This window comes from Tachypleus tridentatus, chromosome 4, assembly GCF_004210375.1.
Source record: "Tachypleus tridentatus isolate NWPU-2018 chromosome 4, ASM421037v1, whole genome shotgun sequence".
Lineage (NCBI taxonomy): Eukaryota > Metazoa > Arthropoda > Merostomata > Xiphosura > Limulidae > Tachypleus > Tachypleus tridentatus.
Genome location: NC_134828.1, coordinates 30,205,108 through 30,229,795, shown reverse-complemented (window position 1 = coordinate 30,229,795; position 24,688 = coordinate 30,205,108). Strand labels below are relative to the sequence as shown.

The following is a 24,688-nucleotide window of genomic DNA, read 5'->3' as shown; positions in this document are numbered from 1 at the left end:
GAAAGCAAAGGACAACTGAACAACTGTCAAGACCAGAAAAGAATATATATATATATATATATTTTTTTTTTTTTTTTTTTTTCTTCTTTTACTTGCATGACGTTCTGAAGTTTGTGTTTTAGGTTAAAGTGATCGTTTCTGACTTAATTTGATTATTCTTTCATAAAACTGATCAGAGTTGGCAATTGTTTTACTTCACAGTCAGGAAGGCCCTCCTCAAGTTGACTCTTATAGTGTCAGCTACCAAACATCATCTACAAATGGCCCACAAGGTGATGACGGATCTCTCAACTCTTCCCAGATGTCTGCTCCTGGTGAAAATGCTACTCTTGTAAGCCGAAGTATGTCCCAGACAAAAACTCAACAAGTTAGTATAACTAATGTCCTGATAAAGAATGATATATGGGGTTAAAAATGGGGAATTAAAACGTATTTTTTAATGAAAAAAGTGGGAAGGAAAGATTGATCTTTTGACCTTTTCTCTTACATTCATTGTTTTACAAAAAATGAGAAATTATTTGTTTGAAAGCTTTACCATTGTTTTCTTTTTTATATACAATAATTTCCTTCTTTGTTTATTTGCAGGTTTTATCATTTTACTACTGTGTATTTGTGTGCTTGTTAGTTATTTGTAAAGATTTGGTGCCTTTTTTCCAATTAATTATCAGGAAACATATTGGTTTATCAAATCTTTTGATTTGTTTTGTTACATTATTTAATATATACAAAAATATATTGACTAGATGTATGCTAATATCATGCAATTCTAGATGTATAGGTATAAGTCATGATCCTTGAGGATTGTTATTGGAGGTGTATATATATAGTTGAGATGACTGATATGGTATTAATATTAAAAATTTAATTAAAGATGCAAAACTTTGTTATTTGTTTTATGTTTTTAAATAAAGTTTTTGGTTTCCATGTCAGCTATTTTTACTACATATTTACTTGAAGTGGGTTCCTCATCATTGTAACTTATTGGAGGTATTTTACCTGTTACATTGTAAGACTGTGGTGAATGACATATTAAGAACTCCATAAACAACAGTTTCAAAAAGTTAAAAGTTATTCACCAATCATAAGCATATATCAAACACTAACAAGCCCTAACCATGTCTGCTGTTACTGCCAAGCAAGATCCATAAATTTGAAATGTGTTTTGATAGATATGCTTGTTTGTCAGACTACTTAAATCTTTGTAGTTTGTTTGTGTGTGGTTATATATGGTTCAAGTTATTTATACAAGTTGTTGGAAACTAAAATTGTTTAAATAGATCAGAAAATTTTAGTTCAAAATACTTTCTTTGAAGGTAAAGACTGTCACAAAAGTTATAGCAACACGAGAAGTCAGACATATAGGTCCTGATGGTCGGCCTATAGAGTACCCTCCTCCAGGAACTGAGTATGTTCCTTATCACTATGGTAATCCAGCAGATAGCAGTCACGATTATGGAACTTATGATTCAGGTTTGTTATTCTTCATTCATTTCAAATTTATTAAGAATCTAAACTAAGAGATAAATAATTTAAGCTAGATAGCCAAATATTTTTACCATTATCTTTACATTTCTAGAATAGTATGATAAGCTTGTTAATATATCAAGAAAACGTGATTTACTAAATAAAATTGTACTTGTAGCATCATGATCTTATAACTGTGTGTAAAAAGAGTGCACTAGAATTCAAACCAGCTGTATACATTTTTCAATATAATGTGGAAATAAAACGTTCAGTGTTTAGTCTTTCACGAAATAGCTGAAAAATAAAATTCTTTTCTTCTCTCAGGTCGTCCACCCAGTCCTGCAGGACAAGCACCAACACATACTGCCTATTCTGGGGACTATGCTATGTATGGTAGAGCACCTTCTTTGGATTCAGGCAGAGTATATGAGCGCTGTCCTCCAGGAGATGGTCAGAGTTATCAAGAGTATGACTATCGTGACTACCCTCCACAGCCACCTTCTCCACCATCAGCTGCATCTGAGTCACCTCCACCTCAGAGAGCAATGCCACAGGCTCCACACAGTGGGCCCATTGATTTTAATCACCACCCCTCAAGATATGAAGAACTTGACACTACAGTGGGTCTGCCTAGGCCTAATTTTCAAGATCGTTATGGAAATACTCCATCACCAGCTCCTCCTGGAGACAGATATGGTATATACGCTTTTCTGGAATTTTATATATATAAAACCATAAATACAAAATCAAAACTTTTAAAAAAAAAAAAAAAAAAGAGAGAGAGAGAGAGAGAGAGAAGTATCAAATACTCCATCACCAACTTCTGCTTGCAGGCAACATACAGTTTCCTGTAGTTTATATATTCTTTCAAGAATCACATTAAAACATTTAATAAAAATTATTTAATTACAATAATACAAAATACACAGCCATGAGTAGTTACTTTTTATTTAAATTTAGCAAGCTTTTAATTGGGAAAGAAACTGCATTAGTTTTCTTTATTCATGTGTTTTGAATCATTATGGGCAACATTAACATTTAACATAATTTAATTGTTAAGCAAACTCCTGCTACTCATTTTTGATATTCATTTGCTATTTCTAGGCCCATATGGGTACCCAGGACCACAGATACCTATTACTTCACCAGGTTACAATCCTTATGAACTTGGTCCTCCACCTCAAGGGTACTTAGACAAAAGACCGAGCTATGACGATCATCCCCAGGGCCATCCTTCTCCTTTCTACCCTGCTCCCACAGCAGTGTTAGAAGATGATGTAAGATTGGAAACCCTTCCAGAAGGCCAACTTCTCCCACCTCCACGACACCCTCATCTTGACTATGACCCTGTTGAATCTGAAGGGAGAGGTCAGTTTTAAATTTTGATCAGATTAATTGTTGTTAAAACAATACATAGAAACCAATGTTTGCTGGAATGGATTTTTTTGAAAGTTGAGTGGTTGTGCAACTTATTAAAATTATTGTTCTTCTAGTTTTGTGAAAGTAGAAACTTGCAGATTATTATTATTATTTAATTCTCTTTTGGATGTAACCCTTATGAAATTTACCATGCAGTAATCCTATTAACATTTCATTCTCATTTGTTCTTATTAAAAAAGAAAAAAGGGGGTATAGATTTGTTGTCTTCTTGCAAATATATTGAGACAATGCAAGTCAAGACTGCAATGTTCATCATCAAACTTATTACTTACAAAAATCAACTTTCCATTTATTATAAATTGTGCTGTTTATTCAAATGTGGATTATTTAGCAGATAATAAAGACACTTATTTTTATTTGTTCTGTTTATGTAGTGTCTTAAATAAAAAATTAAAAAATGGTTTTGCAATTTGCAAATATGTAGTAAAACTGTGTGTAATGTTTATATAGAAGACATTAGATACAGATTACCAAAACACTGAAGCTAGAACAGGCTATGCACTTTATTAATAGTTCAGCTCTAATTTTTAAGATGTGTGTGTGTGTGTATATATATATATATATATATATATATATATATATATAGTTTCCAATATGATATCTTGCTTCTACTCACCAAAAACTTTGTTGATTAGTACTGTTCTTTATTAGCTCAATATTTTCACTTGGGATTGTCATTGCAATACCATTTTGTTCTTCTTTGATATATTTTTAGGAAGAGTATTTATGATGAAACTTTGCAGAATGGACAGCAACTGCCTGTTGTGGAGATGCAAGTGTAGAGGACAACATTTTGAAAGTCTTCTGCCTTTTGCCTTCAGGTTGGTGATGAAGACATTTGAGACATCGTCCTCTACACTTATCTCCACAACATGCAGTTGCTGTCCATTCTGCAAAGTTTAATCACTTTGTCATTTTTATGTAAATACTGTAAACTATGTAGTGATACATGTTTAAGTCAAATTTAATAGTATATATGAACCAATTAAAATTTATAATTGCTGCATGTGATTGTGAAACATGTTTCCCCTTAAATGTCATTGATTTCATTATGGATAAATGTTAACAGTGAAAATGCAAGACTTAAACATTAAGTGTTGTATTCAGAACATGTTGCACAGCAAGATAGACAACAGAGGGTTGATAGTGTTGGGTTTGTATAGTTTTTCAGGTTTAATGAAAATTCTTACCACTTGTAATGAAAGACAAAAACTACACTTATGCTTATGAGAAAAGTGCTTAGCTTTGCAGAATTACAAGATTAATTTGGTTTGTGCAAAAGAATGATAGTTGTATATTTCAATGCTACTCCTGAAAGATATGGCACAGATGTTTTGCATGGGTATTTGAGAATGTATGAAGAAAAACTGTAGCTTGTCACTGCAAGATATTAATTCTTTTTAACTTTTCTTTAGTATTCCAGTGAGTTGGAAACAAACTGAAGATAAATTGTTTGAATGTGGAAACTTAATTTGCTTTTAGTAATAATAATTTGTCATTGGTAAAAAAAGTTAAAAAAACAAACCAGAATCAACATAGTCACTGGAACTTGTGACAAAGTAATTTTGAAGAAATGTCATTGATAATTTTGGTTTAAACTTACCGATTAGCAGTTGTTCTTTATCTATCTTGAACTCCTTGCTTGCTGTAGCAGAAAGTTTTTGATAACTCATCTAAGAATCATGCCAATTGTACAAGTTATGTAAGCTTTTTGTTTTAACATCTATAACATCAAAGAAAAATGATAGCCAGAATGTGTATAAGAATAAAGTAGGCATCAAATGGATATCATGTTATATTTAAGAGTGACTTTCAATCTTAAATGTTTTGGGACTAAACCAATTACTTACTAAGTTTTTCATCAGTGACAAACTTCCTAGTGAACATATGAAACTTGCAGGATCACTTTCCATGTATAAACTTTGTGGTTCAGGATGGCTCAAAAAACATTAATCATATTTATATTTTAAGTGTCATTAAATCATGTTACAAAGAGGGCTCTGGAGAAAAGGATAAAATTTGTTACTGTAATTGTAAACAGAATTTACAATAAAAGTGCCATAAATTGGCAATTATTCTTTGATAAAACATAGTAAACCTATATTGGTCTCAATAATAATGCGATTTTCATGAGTGGTTGAGGTTTGAAAATTGTTTGTTTTGACCAGGAAAATGAGGTAGAAAAGCTGTAAAAAAACTATTTTTCTGTCCAATGTATTATCTATAACGAAAATCTGTATTTTAATCTTACAGCTATTCTTTCTTAAACATAAACTGGGAAGTCTGCAAGTTGCTAACCATACCAAACAAGTAGTCATCTTATTCTAAACAAAAGATATTAGAGAAATGAAATGTCTAAAACTAACTAGTGTAATTTCATCAGATATCAATGAAGACGTAATCAGAATTGCATGAATATTCTCCTTCTATTTTATTTTAACAAAAGTAGAATTGGAACTGAAATGTGAACCTTACTTTAGATGTACGATGGAGAGACCCTGACCTTCATGAAGTAATTGATTTTCTTGGTCATCCTAATAACGTTGTGCGTGTGAACGCAGCAGCTTATCTTCAGCATCTGTGTTACATGGATGACAACATGAAACAGAAGACAAGGTAAATAAATGTGCTTAAAAATGTGCAATTCCAACTTTTAATCTATCTTCTGATCTACCACATCAGTTACAAAATATTAAGTCAGCCTTGTATTTGTTAAATGAAAGGAAAAATAAAACTGTGCTGTTAATCTAACTTTGCGGATGTTAATCAATTATGATTTTAAAACATTTTATTTAAAAATATGCATGTATTATTTTTTGACTTATTTCAATAATTCATAGTTGATTATAGACTTTTTTCCATCTGTGAATAAGTAAGTCATGTTTTACTATTCATAAACTTTATATCCCAATAGTAATTTTCAACAGCTGAGTTTTTTTTTTGTATAATGTAAAACTTGTACATGAAAATTCACCTTTAGAAAAACATTACAAACTTTACAAATGTTCTATGTGTGTTTGATAAAAATTTTATTTCGTATTGTGAGTCTTGAGGATTATCAAGTATCACTCCCCAGTGGCACAACACTAGAAACTAAGCTTTAATACCTGTGGTGGGCAGCACACAAAGTCCTTTGTGTATATTTGTGTTAAAATATAAAGAAACAAATGTACATTTCACGAAGACTGGTATCTTACATAATTGTATATTATTAACTAATACAGTTTTAATCAGAATTATATTGTTAGAATGGATGTTTAAAGTAGTATAAATGTTTTTCCTTTGGTTTTGATTGGTTCAAAGTAAGGAAGTCCCGAGTAATGACAGTTTGTGGTTGTCAAAATGGTAATCTGTGTATCTGTGTTTTTATTTCAAAGGAATGGCATCCTTTAAAAAATGTTTCAAAAGTTTTGCCAAGTGGTTAGTTTTGAAGTGTTCGTAAATAATCTATTCATTACTGTAGAATGTGTGTAGGTTGAGTCGCATTTTAACCACTGGTTAAGACTTCTGTTTCATAAGAATTAATAATTATTTTAGTAAACTAATCTATGCAGGATGACCCATCTGTATTAGGAAAATTTCCTACTGTTAAACTCCTACCTCTCATGTTACTATGAACTTGTTTTTATTAATATGGCCAGAATGTTTACCTGTGGAGATGAGTTTTTGTACACTTGTGGTTTTAGTAATTATTCACTGTACTGAATTGCATTCTTATGTGGAGCTTTTGACCATCATAAGTTATTAGTCTAATTGGTTTGATTCTTATGAAGTTAAAAATCTTTTAAAGGGCTTTAGGAGGAATCCCGCCATTGATAGAGTTACTGAATCAAGAAATCCCTGAAATCCAAAGGAATGCTTGTGGGGCTCTCAGAAATCTTTCGTATGGAAGACAAAATGACGAAAATAAGGTGAGGTTGTGATTCTAGTTTTTTATAATACAAGAATAAATTGAGAAGCTATATTTTATATTGTTTTTATGTTAAGAATTTGAAAATCAATTTTAAAATTTCTGGAAAAGTGGGTTTAGATTTTTTTAAAGTAATGTTATAATAGTTTGTTGTTTTATGGGTTCTTTTTAATTGGTCAGTAAAAATAAAAACTCCAGTCTATTTAAGAAGAAGAAATGTGTTTTACTTCTTCTAGAGGCTATACAGCTCAAGAGATATATACCAAACTCGCATATGAAAAGAAGTAATCGCTTAGTTAAATTTTATCTTATTAATGGAATCACTAACTCCCTAACTCTCTGGTATTGTTTCATATTATTACAAGTCCAGAAAATGCAAAATTTTATTTGGTTACAAGGAAGATTATAGGCAAAACTACCCATATCAAACAAAACAAAATGTCAAAATACAATTTTATGACATAATTTACTATAAACAGCTTTGTTTAGTGTTTATATTGTTGTAAGTTGTATTTTTAGAGGGCTTATGAGGTTAAGATTTACTAAATTCATCTAAGATCTAGAGAGTACATTAGTTATAAATACCAGTAAACAATTCATTCATTGATTCTGAGTTCAATGAACTATTCATTTGACTAATGAACAAAAAATCAGTGAAGTTAATGAGTTAAGACAGATATTTGGTGTTAATTGCTTTAAGGTTAGCAAAGACTTTGTTAAAAGTGAAAACATTATTTGTAAACTTGGCCTACAACTGTATATAAGTGAAAATAGCCTGCAGCAAATATTAAAGGAGAATTAAACTAATTTCTTGCTGTTATATGAGCTGAACTTTACATTATTTTCATCAAGTTATCTAAAAGAGCCCACCAAATAGTAAAAGTGATACAATGTTATAACAGTATAAAAGACATGATGCATACTTCCTGATTGAAAGTCACATGCTTGTGTTGTTACACAAGTGTGTAATCATGTTGTTTTATTAACAGAATCTACATATAAATCTATTTCAAATGAAAACCAGGGGAACATTCAAGAAAGTAAAATTATACATGACAAATATGTCTGAGAAGAATAATATGGTAGAAATGAGGTGAAAAGCCTCCAAATTGTTTTTTTTATTTTTACTTGCATAGAATATTCATATTTTATCTCTTATAAATTAAAATATTAACCAGTCTAATAAGTTTCCTTTGCTAAAAATACCACTGAAATCTTTGGAGATAACTCATTAAGAAAATCAAAATATGGTTGTGGTAAACCTTTTACAGATTTTTAACAACATTGTGTTTCATGCTGTATGCAATGTGAGGGGGAAAAAAACTGTATTGTAGATGGTGTGATTGCAAACAGATTCATTCTTTTATGAGAGAATCATTAAAGAAATCAAAGCTGTTTTTCTTTCTTTCTTTTTTTTAAATAGAGGGCTATACGTAATGCAGGAGGAATCCCTGCATTAGTAAGACTTCTTAGAAAAACACCTGATAATGAAATCAGAGAACTTGTAACAGGAATTTTGTGGAACCTGTCATCGTGTGAGGTAAGTTCACCAGTACTTATACCTTTTATATTTTCTCCTTGAAATTTAAATCAATAGTTTTATTAATAATATAATAAAAACAACTTAATTTTTTTTGTCTCGTATCAATTTTTTTTTACAAGAGAAGCTGAATTAGTTTTCAAGAATTTTTGAACAAATAATTGAAACTCAAATTATGATCTTAAAAAAAGTAAATGATTGATTGTTATTAGAAATACCTAAATCTCAATGTTTTATTTGCTGAAAGTGCAAACAAGTGGTTTATATTTCCAGTAACTATATAGGACTATATACATAATATGTCATTTAGTTGGCTTTATCTTGCATACTGTCTTTTGTACTATGTTCTAAGTAAGAATATGATGAACAATTCTTATATTTTTGTTGTATCTTTAGTTGAAGAGGATGACGTTTCAAGCCAGCATTCTTCATGAGATCATGCAGATTTTGATATTTTGTTACCTATGTGGTTTTAATTATTTCTTATCAGACTATGTTCTGCCACAAACAACTCAAAGTATGAATGAATAGATGGATCTGAAATGATGTTTGAATGGTGTCCTCTTTTTTTCAGAATTTGTTTAGGAAAAATGATCAGTGATGGCACTTAATTTCATATAAAGAACATTGCCTTGCCCTCCAACTTGTCATAGTTTGAATCATACAAATAACTTTGTACACACCTGATGTTTGTTACACAACAACTTTGTACATATTATCAAAAACTGGCCACACTTAGTAAATTTTGAATTGCAGTCAGTATGAGGTTGGTCCAATGGATCAAGCCCATGTGTATTTGGTTAATGTAGTACCTGGATCTTTTGAATTGCACATAGTAATGAGTTGTTAAAGATTATTACAATATAGTATGTTATATCTATGACATCAAGCATCAAGCTATGGATTTATATTATTTATGATATATGATGCATTTAATTAGCTATGGTGTCTGTCATCAATCTCTTTTTGTATAGGATTTGAAACGTCCAATTATAGATGATGCATTAGGTGTCCTGTTGAGCCATGTGATCTTTCCTCATGTTGGGTGGGATCGTAACAGAGATAACTCGGAATCTGTACGGCCTCAAGAAGTGTATTGGTCAACTGTGTTTCGCAATGCTAGTGGTATTTTGAGGTAAGTGACTCAACAGTAATAAAGGAGTGAGGTAAAATTCATAATTAATGATGCCCATGTATCAAGGAAAGTGAAAAATTAATGAATTTTATATTTTACAAAAACCATACGAGAATTTAATTTTGCATAAAAAGAAAAGAAAAATCTGGTAAAAGTGAAGGAATTTTGAGTAACTCAGTTATCCTTCTAGGACACAGATGGTGATAAAAGTCAGTAGTGCTAAAATATCACATACAGGTTAATTCTGCATAAACATTGTTTAACTTACATCACTCTTTTTGTCTACTGTTAATCTTCATAGAGTTTGAAAGCATTATACAAACATTACCTAGCTTCCTGCCTAAACAAGGCTTTGTCTTGTGTTCCTAAGACTAGGTCATGGAGGATATCATTACTGGACTAAAAGTGCTTAAATTAATGTTTATGCTGCTTCCATTAAGTAAGTTATTTTTATTTTACAAATTTTAGTGTATAAATAAACCAGTTTCCAGGTCTGTATTCATTAGAAAGAACATGTAATTACCTGGATATATTACATCATTTGAAGTATTTGTGAAGGATTGGTTTGAAATGCATCAAAATGCATTTAATGATACAATAAATCTGCAGTTTTGAGGAGTTTTTATTTCATATCTTTACTTATATTTATTCAATTAATTATCAAAAATAGCTAAAATAATTACATAAATTGGTTTGTAGTTAATTTTCTTTGTTAATTTATAGTTTACTATATCATGAATTAAAACCTTGCCTATAACATGTGAGATGGTGTATATTGTAGTTTTGATAGGGCTCGTATCTTTAAAATACAAGTAGAATGGTTAACTTCTACTAGTTTTCACCATCCATATTGCAATAAAAATAATTTACATTCTTTTAATACTAAATCTGCTTGGTAGTAATTTTTTATTTAATGTAATAGTGTGTGTTTTCTTATAGCAAAGCCATGTTGGGCTATCTGCTGAGCCCACTGAGGGTATTTAATGTAATAAACATAGTTAACATTTTGCTTAGTAGCAACTTTTAGTCTATAGAAATTAACAACATGATGAAAGAACACAATTAAAACTTCAATACTTGAGTCCGTTAAATTCTGTAAAAACTATTACACGATATCACTATCAGTGATGAATGTCTTTTTGTCCAGTAACATTAGTGTCTGTGTCAGTTACTGTATCTTATACCAGCATAATAACTGTATAAGAATAAGACAAGTGAATGTTCTATTAACATTCTACATTCTGATTCTACATATGAAGTTTCTTATAGTTAGTCTTTACAACTTTGGTATTTCTAAGCTTGTATAATCTGGTGATCTTAAACAAGCAAAAAACGTAAACCTAAACATGATTTACCCATAACACTTTTCATATCCTTTTTTATTATGCAATTCCTTTAGGTATTGTAAATATGAGTACTGTAGTGTAGTGCATAGCTAGAAAATGAAAATTTTGTACATTTTTGTGCAAATTCATCAGGAAATGTTGACTTAATAAACAATTGACATATAAAAAGTTTTCTTGTTAAAGAATATTCCATTTTTCAACAGCCAGTATCCATGTGTTCCTTCCGTGTACTAAAAGTCAAACATAGTTGTCGCACTTGGTAAAATTTTTAGTGTTGTTTATAATGTAATAACATTTATACAATTTAAATTAAGATTAAAAATTGATAGATATGCACTATTAAAAGAAATGAATGAACTGCCTTTGTTGTGTATATTCTAAAAAAAAAAAGTACCAATAATGATGTGATGGACCCTACTGAAACTTTGCAACATAAAATGTAAGCAGACCATAACACCATATAATCTGTTTTGTCTTTTTATTAAAAATTGCAACAATATAATTTTGCACTTTCATATCTTATCAAACTTCATGATATATACTGAGAAAGAAGTCTTGGAATTTCACTCTTCTTAAGATGCAATAACCATAGTTCCACTTAAATTAAACAGTTAAAAAAAAAAAAAAAGAGCAAGGGAAAAATTTGTGAATACACTTTAAATTTTCATCTTTATGAACAAGTAAATGTGACTCTCTTACATTTTGCATAAAATTTTTGATAGAAATGTGAGTTCTGCTGGAGAATATGCAAGGAAAAAACTTCGAGAGTGTGAAGGGCTCGTAGACTCTTTATTGCATCTCGTCAAAGCAGCAATTGGAAAGAATGACATGGATAACAAAAGTGTTGAAAACTGTGTTTGCATATTTCGAAACTTGTCTTATCGCTGCCAGGAAGTAGAAGACCCTGACTATGACAAACACGTGTTTCAACCATCTCAGCCCAAAGGTAGTCCAATGAAAGGTAGGCTTGTTTTTCATGCTCATTTTTAATATTATTTTAAATTAAAAACTTTTGAATTTGCACATGTATGATTTTACTTTAATTTTATGTTTGTTATGATTATGTGATCTTTCTTAAGTCCAGAGAGAATACATTGGCTCTAAACAGTATTTACAACATTACCTTTGACAGGATTAGGTAGGCTTGTCTGTGCGTATTGTGACTTTTTACAACTCTATAGGGTAGATGCATGGATTAAATGAGAAAATGCATCTTTACGTGGGATGATGTAATCTTTCTGATAGCTTATCCTCAAATGAATGTGATTTTAATTCAGTGTTTCTATTTCTGTCGTATTTTTATATTTTCTGTATTTTATTTTGTAGTTGTCAAGACATAAAACGTTTATACATGTTTATGAGACAAATATGTCTTGTCCATTGCTGTAGATGGTCATTTGGTTCACTTGTCTGCCTTTTCCTTTATTTAGATGCTTTTCTCAGTTACCTAACTATCCCCAAATGCATTAATTTTACTTCTAGAAACTTTAATTTAAAGTTGTTCGCTGTAGGATTTTATTTATTCGTAAAAAACATTACATATTTCTCATAGATTTGACTGATAACATTTAAATGTATGCAGGACTCATTCAGCTTTGAGAAAGCTTGTCAAAGTGAAATGAATTCTCATGTTTCTGAGTTGTGTTCAGAGGTTTCATAGTGTGGCAAGTGGATGTTGAACATTCATACTTGAATACAGTCAGCTTTGGGAGAATTTGTACTTGTATTTGAATAATTTGGTAGGGAAAATTTAAGTATTCGTATTCAAATACAATGGTATAGTGTTTGCATTCCCTCAGTGATTTAGTAAATACTTAATATTGTAAGAGTAAATGTCAACTTTTGTACTTATCAAATTTCTAAACTGTTGTTATTACATCCACAGCATGTTAAATCAGGTGAATTTTCTCCATTCACCTTAAGTTATTCTATTACATAGTCTGTGATCCAATCATGCTACTTTAGAGAATTTGAGGTGGCTACTAAACTTCCTTCAGGCCCTCCTAGTGGCATAATGGTATGTATGTCTGCAGATTTGCAATACTAGAAACTGGATTTCAGTGCTCATGGTGGGCATAATACAGATAACCCATTATGTAGCTGTATGCTTAATTGCAAACAAACTGCACTGTTACCTTTAGTTATGTTGTGCCATGTGTTTATGGGTCGGTAACTGAGACTGACAGAATGCAGTCAAGATATAATTTCATTCTTGTCTCTACAGTGAAGACATCTACACATGCCTGGCTTACTTGGTATGAGCCACAAAGTGTCTTCTCCTAGGCTGTGGCATTGGATCCCAGATCCAAATTCGACAGATGTTTCACTAGAACTATGGTCTACAAATCCAATCAAATATTCCTGCAACAAAAATTGTTGGAAGATCCATGGAAAAACTTTCCTACCGTTCTTTACTAGCCAAGTGCGACCCGAGTTTTCTACCATTCTCTGCACCCGTTGAGTAGTTGTTTTTTTTAATGATTAGTGGCAGCATCATTACTTCCTTATTGAAAAAACATTTTAGAGTAATGTTCATAAAAAAACAATGGACAGTTATCTTTCTAAATCTACTTTAAAAACAAATTTTGTCTTCTCAACTTTGCTATTGCATTTTGTAAAATGAAAGTATAGAAGTGTTTTCATTTGTTCAAATTTTCTTTCAGTTTCTAAAATTTGTTTTAATAAAATAAAAATAACGAAATCTTATCTGCTATTTTATCATTTATTACATATTACCTGACAAAACTATTCAAAGATATATTCCTGTATATCCATATTTGTTTGATTACTGATCTCTAGTACTGACTGATGGCAAGACCATAACACAGTTTCATTTTTATTAGTTGTTCTTGGTTTTTGATTTGCTATGTATGTTCTGAAGATTTAAGTAAGATTTATTGATATCAAATTATCATTTTTGTTGCTGGAGCTGAAAGTTATTTGTCGACAAAATGAAACTCAATTTGCTACAACAAAAGAACATACCAAAAATAGTAAGTTGTTCTTAAAATGAACAGTTTTCTATCATATAACGTAATATTTATTGACCACATTTCCATTATCAACAGCATTTATAAGGTTTGTTTCATGTATCTCTCTATATTAATGTGTTTAGGTTAAAATTTTCCAAACATGATTATTTGTTAATTACTTAAAATTCTTTAGTTTTTTAGAGTGAAAAGATTATAGTTTAAAAAAAAAGAAATGCAAGTTGTTGCATCTGTTTAGTTTGAAGCTGAAACTGAGGAAAGTAGTATTTAATCAGCAGTCACTATTTGTTATTTTACATAAAAATGTACTTAAACTAAAACTCATGGTTTCAAATAAGGTTTGATACATTTAGGAAGTTTAAAACAAGTCTGATCTTTTGTTTGGTCAGACATGGTTTTATATCAGAGTTTAGATAATTTGCTATTTGTTTTAACTTAAAGAAGAACACAACTAGTTGCAATGAAATTATTTTTTATGTTACCTTTCAAATGTTAGTTAAATTACCACATGAAGAAAACTTGTACATCAGTCACTGTGGAGGAGTCTCAAATTTAATTTGTGACAATAAGATTCAGAATTTATTCTTTAAAAGTTTTTTATACAAACCTGGTATTTTTTATTCTTAGTTCAAGACTGTAGTCCTAATTAATTTTTAAAATATGACCACACAAATTTTCACTTAAACAAGTTTTAAGTTAATAACTAGCAAACTGTATTTGTTTTCAGCAACTGCATAAATTATATTTAATCTCAAACAACAACTAAATTTCCCTTTTCTTGTGATAACATTATCAAATTCTCTGTCTTATTAATAGATAACCTTTTGTGTGTAATACAACATTCTCAAACCCTCATAATCTTGTCTTCCAGGGTGAATATTTTCTCTTACTTCAGTGCACTTCAAATAAAAAATAATGTTTTGACTTAGAGGATGAAATATCAAGCAAATGGTAATGATAATTGTTTCAGCAGCTGTAATGTAAATTGTATAGGAAAGATTTTTAACATATAATCAAAACAACTGGAGTATGTATTATAGGTGTGTCAAGAAGTAAAGTATTATTTCTTTTTATCTTTGTTTTCCAAAAATGTACATTGAAATTTTCCTAAGTGATCATGTCAGTAGTTCATTTATGAGAGACAAAGGCAGAATTTGAACCTTTTTGTTAGAACCTTCTATACCCAATGTGTACAGAGGATTGTATATAGGTAAGATGTCCATTAAGTGTATAAATGATATAAATGGCTTTTCTTGTGAATTTTATGTCATCTGTTTTTATCTCCTCATAAAAATCACAAGGCTCCTCCCAGTGTATGACAGTTTTATTAAGTGCTATGCTAATCATATGTACATTTGCAGTATACACACAAGCACAAACATAGGAAAACGTATGTCCAGTTGTTTTCAGATGGTTAGCAGGTGTATATATGGTGTACATTACACCAATGTATACCATGTGGCATCTTCAGTCACTCAGTCATAAAGGTACTGACTGTAGCACTTGCTTTTAAAACGTTCTCAATGTGCAGGATGTGGTTGGTTGTTCTCACTATACGACAAAGACATGCAGGTGTAATTATCTATACAAAATGTAGTGGATGTTACAGGAGATAATGAAATAAAAAAACAAAATCTTCATAACGTTTATCTTTTAATTTGTGAAATGTTATTTTGTTAAATCTTTAACTGTGGACTAGGTAACTTTGAATCAGTGATATGTGGTATCAAATGTTGCTCAAAATAATTTGGACAATTCACATAATATTTTCTATTACCTTGTCAGAACAATTTCTGAGAAGTGTTTAATAATTTTATACCAACATCTCATGGTTAAATTATCTTATTTCCACTTTATTTTTATATTTTTAGTTGGTGACAACCTTGGATGTTTTGGTGCTAGTAAGAAGAAGAAAGAAGCTCAAAACCTAGAAAAACAAAAGAAGGAATTAATGGCTACAAACATGCCAAGACCCACTTCTCAGCCTGCACGAGGAATGGAGCTGCTTTGGCAACCAGAAATAGTTCATTCCTACCTGTCCTTGCTGTCTGAATGTTCAAATCCTGAAACTTTAGAAGCAGCAGCTGGAAGTATCCAGAACTTAGCAGCTTGTTATTGGCAGGTATGGTTCTTGGTATCCATGTCTATTCAGAAACCGAACATTCTAATAATCTGTTTCTTTCAAATGTTTTATCTAAGTAGCGAGTTTGCTCTAATCAGAAGTTAATATTGCTTCATAAAAGAAGAGAACTTGCGTACGTCCTTGAGTATGCAAGTGTGATTATGAAATTTCGTAATGAATACAGTAAGTATCTGCTACTGTTCAAGAAACATTTTTGTGTCTTTATAATATTGTTTTTACATGAATAGTTAGTTTGTTAGTAGTTGGCACTAGTGAGGGGCGTCTCACACTCACACACACTCTCTCTCTCTCTCTTTGATGTATCTGTACATTTATCAAAAGAGATACAAAATATTTAAATGAATGGTATAATAAATTTCAACAAGAGAGGAGTAGAAATAACATTCCCCAGCAAACTTCCTTGTATAAGTTTTTTTTTTTGTACTTGTGAAAGTGGATAATGTTTTAAATTCAAAATAAGAGCAATTATTGAAATGTAAACCCATATAAGGGTCAGAGACTAACCATTGTTTGTTAGATGAACAAATGTTTACTTCAACTACAGGATTCGAAATTAGCTTGAGTGTGAAACTAGAATTATACTTGTTTATCTTCTACTAACAACTAAAATCTTCTTATAAAATAAAAAAATTGTGATGACTTTACCTGTTTTCTTTTTATATTCTCAACACACAGCCAAGCATAGACATTAGAGCAGCTGTGAGGAAGGAAAAAGGGTTACCAATTCTAGTGGAGCTCTTACGAATGGAAGTTGATAGGGTTGTATGTGCAGTTGCTACTGCTTTACGAAACCTTGCTATGGACCAAAGGAACAAAGAACTTATAGGTAAGATTCTTACAATAATTTTTTTTTTTTTAAATATTTGGCTACATCTTTTTACTTCGGTTGAGTTTTGATCAGAAATTATCAGTAATTAGAAAGCAAAAAACTATTTACTCTGAAATATAAAAACTCTTAAGGAAGGTTCAATAGTTACATAAATATACAAACTGTTTTATTTGTTTCAACAGAATACGTTTTTTGTGTCCTTACAAAGGTAACTATAATTAACTTTATCATATAGGATATTCTGCTTAAACTTCGGTAGATTGTTTATTTAAAACTTCTTTGCTATATGCTATCTTTGGCTAAGTGTAATAATTTGGAATATTGTATAAAGAAACAAGTTGCTATTTTCTATATTATATCCTGGTTGATGAGAAAAGAACTGGAAAGGGTTTTGATTTTTATCAATCTTATGAAAAATAACCTTTTATTTATTTTTTTAACATTTTAACAATGCAATCAACTAGTGTCCAATAAAACAACAAGAAAAAAGACCAATTAACTCAAAATATCACAATATCTTTTTAGGGAAATATGCTATGCGAGATTTGGTTCAGAAACTTCCAAATAGTGGCTCTGCCCATGATGTTGGAACATCAAATGAAACCATTGCTGCTGTGCTTGCAACACTCAATGAAGTAATTGTTAAAAACAGTGATTTTGCTCGGTCACTGTTGGAAGCAGGAGGGGTGGAGAGATTAACTTACATAGCAAAACAACGAGGGAAATTTTCCCCTCGGGTAGTCAAGTTTACTGCTCAAGTACGTGTATGCATTTCTTGTTAAAATAATAGTTCTGCTCTAATATACTACTAAAATATGTTCTGTTGTGTTTTTTTTATTTAATTTGTGATTACACTGTCTTAAAATTAATCTGATTGGTGTTCAGAATTTTAATTTTTCCTGATTTTGATTTTGTGAGAAAAGAAAACCACCTTAACACACTTTTTATAGTAAGGGCAAACAGTAATCTTCCAAGTTATAAATTCCATCCATAGTTGAATCTTTAATGATGCACTATTAACAGTATAAAATATTCTGAATAAACGTTTTTTATGAGTTGTTTTTTCTCTAAAAGTTAGAATGTGTAATATTTGTGTGTACATATTTTTTTTGTCTGAGATTTTCATTAGCTATAAAATAATTTTTACAAGTAATCCATTTTCCACTCCACTTTCAATTTGTAATTTATTCCAATACCCTTTTATGTATGTAAAACAACTTTTTCATTTTACAAATTGAATTTTTCTGTTGTTGACATTTTTATTTATCAAATTTAAATTATACTAATGTTTTTTTTCCTATCTGCTATTAATCTATCAGAATTAGTGTCACTTTTTTATACTTATGTGATCTTATGATGATTAATTTGATTATATTTTTTAGTTGCTTTACAACATGTGGCAACATCAAGAGCTGCGAGAAGTGTACAGAAGATCAGGTTGGAAAGAAACTCATTTTATTACACGCACTATGGTTGCTCGTAGTTCTGCCTCTCCTACTGGAAGTGTTAATAGCACCCTTAGTCGACCAATTAGCACACAAGGTGGAACCAAATATGAAGATAGGACACTTCCACGTGGAGGACAAGGTAAACAAGAAATGTTTGGTTTTATAGTGCATTTGGATGTACTGCAAAAACGTAAAGGGTTGTTATATTAAAGAAAGTCACTTCATTTTTTTTTAAGTTGGATATTGTAAAATATACAACCATTAGTTTAAAAATAGTGTAAAAACAATAAACAATTATGTATATAATATTTTAGGCTTAATGGTTAGGGCATCTTATTATCTACTGATTATAGGATCGAAATCCATTACTCAGTATGCCCACTCTTTTCAGTTGTAAAGGACATTATGATGTGATAGTCAATACCTCTATTTGCTGGTAAAACGTAACCTAATAAGTGGTGGTGAATGGTATTGACTGACTGTTCTTACCATCACTTTCAAATTGAGAACAGTTAGTGGCAACTTAGTGCAGAGAGCCCTCTAGTAGCTTTGCATGAAATTCTACAAACAATAATACTTTAACTAAGGACTGGAGTGTTGAAACCACTTATCTATAAGTTATTAATAGATCAATGGTTAGAACAAATAACTGAGCACAAACTTTGTTGACAAGAGCTGCTATGAAATAGAAGAAAGTTTCAATCGTAATCATACTTTTTAACTATAACTTTGATTTAATATGAAACATTTAAGTATCAAATTTATACAATAACCTTCCATTATGTGTTTCTGTTTATTTTTTACCTAATTTATCAGCATCATACATATTAGAATTGAAATTTGGATGTGCTCTGAGCTCATGCATTAAATGTTAAAATAATTTAAATATTTATTTTTACAAAAAAAATACTTTTATTGTGAAGTATCAGGTGCAAGATTGAAATGTATATATATTATTTTTTTATTTTCTACAATTTATAGTTAAAAATAATTACTACAGTAAAACTGGAATTAGGCCAAATCATTATATTGGTATAAAGACATATTTTGCATTTAGAATCTATTGGTAATGAGCAGTAATTAAATAAAGTAAGATTTTTAAGAATTCAAATTATGAAATTAGAAGACAGAATTCTTCAGGAACAGATGTTAGTGCTTTGATATTATAGGTTATTAACAATGACTTTGAAAGATTTTCATTAAATTGTTAATTTTTGGTTGATATGAAACTCTGTTTTATTGGTAACTAAGACTGAAGAAAGAAAATCCATGTTCTTTGTGAGGTTTTTCTTTATTGACCTAAATTTGTGTAATTTTGTACGAGTAGAGTTAAAGCATAATGTAAAAATTTGTTTTTTATCTTTTTCAGTGGGTGTGTACAATCAGGTGAGTAAAATGTTTGTACCTTGTTACAAAATTATATTATAACCTATTTACACTGTCAGAATCTTTATTAATTACTGTTCACTCATTTTATTAATGTCAGTAAAAAGCATCCTTATCAGTTGACTATTTAAACTATTGCCAGCTAAAAATGAAAATTTTCTGGTGCCATATAATTTACAAATCATGGGTAAAATAAGAAACTATGCTAAAGTGGAACCATCAGTTAAAGTTAATGAGCATGTATGTATGTAGTTTAGTGTAAAATATTAAAGTTAAACTTGTGTGTGTGTGTGTGTGTACATAAGAATACTTTGTGTGTTTTATTTAGGCCGAAGAATATCCAATGAATGACCTAGCCCATCCTGTCGAACTTCCGCACCATCGGCCCCCTGTTGGAGGAGTGCCTATTTATCCACCTGCTCCAGTGAGTTCCTGACTCATTCATATGTACATGTTTACTAAACTGCTTGAAGTCTCTTACTCTTACACATTGAGATGCTATAACCTTAAATAGATTATTTTCATTGTTTAAACTGTATAATTAAAGGTGTGTGTGTGTGTGTGGAATAAACCAAGTGTATGGTGAAACCTCAGTTATACGCTAACCAGTCTAGGCTTACTTCACTTGCAGTAAAATTGTAAATGATAAAGATGATTAAGGATATTATAACTGTAGTTACTAAGATATTCACTAAACTAAGTACATCTGCTTTAAAATTATCAAGCAGTTTTGTAGTATTTTAGATATGCCTAGAGGTGCAGTAATTCTCAGTATATCATAAATGTAAATTATAAAAATTGTTGTCTAATTAGGACCATATTTTAATTTAAAGAAAATAATAGGATACAAAATGACCTAACCATTAGAGAAAACGTAAATAAGTAATTAAAAGGAATCTCATATCAATGTCTGTTTAGTTTTGTAAAATATTAAACTAGATTTATACTGATAATAAAAGCAACTAGATTTCAAGTGTTTCCTCTCTTAATCTATCATTATTATGCCTTTCTCACCTCACTCTTAACTTAGTACTATGCACTGTTCTCATATCTAACATATTTTTTGTCTTAGCCTCCACCTCATGGCTTCTAGTCTTGCTCCCAAGTCACTTTTAAAATACTCATTTTGGTGGGTGGTTTTTCCTCTTCATGTTTTGTCTGTTTGTTGCATGACTTGTAATAACAAATAACTATCAATAGGAAAGGGTTACCCCAGCCTGTAATAGTTTCTCAAGAATTCATTAGCAGTACACCAGTCTCAATTATTTACTTGTCTTGTGATTTATTTCATTACTTCATTTCTAGTTTATATTATTTTTATGAGAGGTCAAACATATGTTTTTGTTCCCATAATTTTAAGGATCATCTTTAAACATTTTTGAACTGTATTTCTTTTTAAATATTATGGTTGTCAGTTATAATTTCTCCAAAACATTTATTAATAGCATATTTTCTATAAATTAAATAGTGAGCAAGAAAGTGGCTTTATTATTTAATAAAAAATATATATATGTATATTGTAGAAAAAATATTCATAACTTGTACAGGTGTTTTAATATATAAAAAATAATATATTAAATCATTCAGTAAAACAACTAAAAACTGTAGTTTTTAGATTAACAGTAAGTAAATATTGGTGATAAATATTAAGCCTAATAATTCTACTTCTATGCCAGCTTTTAGCATTTAATACTGTAACTGAAGAAGTAATGCTAACAGAGGTATTTTTAATGCTACAATACTCTTTTCTCTCTCTCTATCTACACTAAATTTATTTTAAATTATGGAGTTTCCAGCTAAATCTACATAAATCTATGTTAAAGGAATAATGTATTGAAAATGTTAATGGAATCCATTTACCAAACAACAATTAGATTAAGAATTTTCTCAATATAGAATTTGTCAAATAAATAGGTCTAACTCGCTCAAAATTCTTGACAACATTGTTATATTAGAATCAGTATAGGATAAATTAGGCCTGCTAATAAATGTTAACATACTTTTTGTTTTAGCATGCAGATGTGACAAAATCAAATTAGTTTTGTGACAAGAAACATTCAGTTTTGTTTTATTTTTTATATATACATATAGATTTGTATAAAAATAAATTAAGAAATTGGCTTAGTTTGAACTCAGAGTTATTATTTGAAAAACAGTCCTTAATATTTGATCATGTTTTGGTAAGTGTACATTATAATTATTGATATTCATGATATGTTTCTAAGATACACCTGAATGGAAACTTCTTTGTCTCATACAGTTTTTACACACATCCTACAACTTTTTTTAATTATTTCACTTTGGCAAAGACCATATAAGAAAAAAATGTTTATTTAAATTGTAGTGGCTTGTTCATCTGTAAATAAATCAGCATTAGTGAATGTTGTGTTCTTAAGTCAGTGTTTAGCTAATTATCAAGCAAATGAACCTGTAAAATGTTGGTTGCAACTAATGTGATTATTGAAACAAAAACAAACGTCTTCCTAAGAGAGTGCTGTGGTAATCTCTGTGACTGAGTTTTAAACTAATATTGAATTTTGGTCACATAGCTGATTTCTTAATTTTGTTTGTACTATTTGAATTAATTAAAAGAAGAAAAAAATAATTGATGATGTTTCACTTTTACCATTTGAAATATATTCTGAAAAATTTCATTTTCTACAATGTTTCAAACTTAGATGAGATCCCCTGTAGAGCCACTTTATGCCCAAGTTAATCGTGACAAGAAGAAGAACCGCCATCCTGACTCGTCTTCCCAGTCCATGTTACTTGACCACCAGGGGGCGCCAGCAGGAGACTCCTGGGTGTGACCATATGATTGTCAGTTTGATAACTGGTGTTATGTGGACTTCCTTTAATTTTTCTAAACTGTGGCAGCTACTCTAAATGTCATCTCTTCTTCCTAATGGGCCATTGCATAATTCTTCAGGGTATGTGGAGGTTAAACTGTTGGAGCTCTAATGCCCTGAATTGAAAATGAGAGAGAGAGAGAGAGAAAAAAGTATTTTTTGTTTTTGTTTTAATGTCAATAAGATGTGAAGAATACAGATTCACACAGCTTAATGTGTTTTTAATGTAGATATTAATTGCATCAGTTTCAGAAATTGACATATAATTTTGATTCTTGGAAAATATTAGCCAGATATAGTTTTTTTAAATTCTTCTTTTTAGAAACTGTGACATTTAATTTTCTTTTAAAAAATAACATTGCTTACAAAAGTTAAAAAATATAGAAAAGGCCCAGTAGCAGTTTAAAGAATGACAAGGTTAAACAGGTTAATTTATGGAATTTGGGATCTTTTTACCCATGAGTAGCTTGAAAAGTACACCAGTAGCTAAAGACTCGATGACAATGATGTTTTAATTAAATTCTTACTTAACCTGCAGCTATTTGGTTTTTGAACCAGAGGTGTTTGTTTCTATTAGGCTTTTACCAAAGATGTAGCCCCTCAAGGTTGAACACTGTATGATGTGGTCCATCAGTATGTTTTGTTTTTTTTTAAACCTGTGACGTAAAATAGCTTTTAAGAATTTGTCAACATATTGGTTAGAGGATGTTTTATAGTTTAAAAAGGTCTTTGTCACTGCATCATGTATTCCACTTGAGTTTAATTCTTAAGCCTAATGTACACTTGCAGACTAATGAGGGGAGAGAAGGGGGCTAATCTTGGGCAAATTGCTCAAGCCCTGTTTCTCTTTGTGTAGATCTTGTGTTTATTTTTTATCATCCAGTATGAGCCTTCACAAATTTATGAATTTCTTAATACAAGCATGCTATAAACTTTTAATATTTCATTTTGGAAAAGTATCTCAGATGATAAGTTTTGTCTGGGTAGCTTTGGAGTGTGCTTCTAGAAATGTTTGAGCCTAGTCATACAGCAAATAAAAACTAATTTAAACTGCTGTAAGATCAAATTGGAAATTGTTTGTAACAACACAATGCTACTGGTATTTTATGTCCATACGTTTTTATGTGTGTTCAAACAGATTAATCGAAACCTTGTAAAGCATGTGAAAATGTAAGTTTTTTCATAATCATTTCGAATTTATATTTTGGTAATTATATTAGATTGTTTTAAAGTCAAACATGCCAACACAATGGCCTAAACATCACCTTTTAGTTTTATTTTTAAGAGAAGTTTGTTAATATTTATAATTCATTACACATTCCAACATTTTTTTTGTAATGCATATTTTTTAAAACTCGTAATGGAAAATAGGATCTTTTGGAATAAGAATTGATGGGTAAAACATTTAACTTTTCTTGGCTAATTTGAGTCCTTTGTGAACTGTACTCAATTACTAATTCACAGGTGAGGTTTCCTATTCTCAGATTAGAATACTGATAGAAACATTAAAAAAAACAAAAACAAAATAAGATGAGGCTTACTGGTTAATTTGAGCTGTTTATGCAACAGATAATTTAAACTTGTGTACCCAAAGATTCAGGTGTAGTAAAATGAATTAAAGGTGTTTTGTTACTTCCATAAAAGTGTTTGGAAAGTTAAAACTACTGTATTGTACCAAGAAAAGTAATTTTTTGAAAGTGATGACTAACCGAACCTAAAACATTTGTCTGAATGAATAGAGTAAACAAAAAGTTAAGAAGGAGAGATGAGGAAACAAAGTATTGTATATTTGGAGTGTCTGTTTAGAAAAAAATAATATTTTACAGTGCTGTTACTTTTCACATTGGATGTATTGTTATTGGTTTTTGTGTAACTTTTTGTATTCACCATCACATATAAATGGCAGATTTTAGTGTATAATGTACCAATAAAAAATCCTTACTCAAAGCTTGTTGAGGATTCTAAAAGAAACACACCAAACTGAGAACAAGTAGAAATATACACAACTTTAATTTCTCTGTTTAAGTAATAAAGTAAATGTGACGACCAGCTCAATTTTCATTCAATCTGTTTAACAGATATTAATGTTTGAAAAACATACATTGTCAATAATTATATACAACACAAAGTACAAGTATCAGACCGCAGTGGCTCGAGTCTCTTCCCCCCCCCCAGATGTTTTGAATATAGAAAGGTATTCCCATATGA

At 30.2% G+C, this 24,688-nt stretch overlaps 1 protein-coding gene across 14 annotated transcripts in view; it reads left to right on the top strand.

Annotated features, from left to right (window-relative positions):
• The window catches only part of LOC143248781 (catenin delta-2-like), a 120,573-nt gene extending 96,146 nt beyond the window's left edge, over window positions 1–24,427 (top strand). For 11 of the 14 annotated variants that reach the window (XM_076497494.1, XM_076497492.1, XM_076497486.1 and 8 more), the window contains 16 exons: window positions 202–367; window positions 1,314–1,470; window positions 1,789–2,160; window positions 2,569–2,832; window positions 5,385–5,520; window positions 6,695–6,815; window positions 8,238–8,354; window positions 9,329–9,489; window positions 11,558–11,796; window positions 15,697–15,947; window positions 16,644–16,794; window positions 17,323–17,555; window positions 18,180–18,384; window positions 19,615–19,631; window positions 19,960–20,055; window positions 22,310–24,427. In XM_076497494.1, coding sequence (XP_076353609.1) covers window positions 202–367; window positions 1,314–1,470; window positions 1,789–2,160; window positions 2,569–2,832; window positions 5,385–5,520; window positions 6,695–6,815; window positions 8,238–8,354; window positions 9,329–9,489; window positions 11,558–11,796; window positions 15,697–15,947; window positions 16,644–16,794; window positions 17,323–17,555; window positions 18,180–18,384; window positions 19,615–19,631; window positions 19,960–20,055; window positions 22,310–22,441 — 2,818 coding nt within the window. In that variant the 3' untranslated portion in view covers window positions 22,442–24,427. Of the gene's footprint in view, window positions 1–201; window positions 368–1,313; window positions 1,471–1,788; window positions 2,161–2,568; window positions 2,833–5,384; window positions 5,521–6,694; window positions 6,816–8,237; window positions 8,355–9,328; window positions 9,490–11,557; window positions 11,797–15,696; window positions 15,948–16,643; window positions 16,795–17,322; window positions 17,556–18,179; window positions 18,385–19,614; window positions 19,632–19,959; window positions 20,056–20,703; window positions 20,761–22,309 lie in introns of all 14 variants that reach the window. The other 3 variants (XM_076497495.1, XM_076497493.1, XM_076497498.1) reach the window with 1 other exon arrangement.
• The last annotated feature ends 261 nt before the right edge of the window (window positions 24,428–24,688 follow it).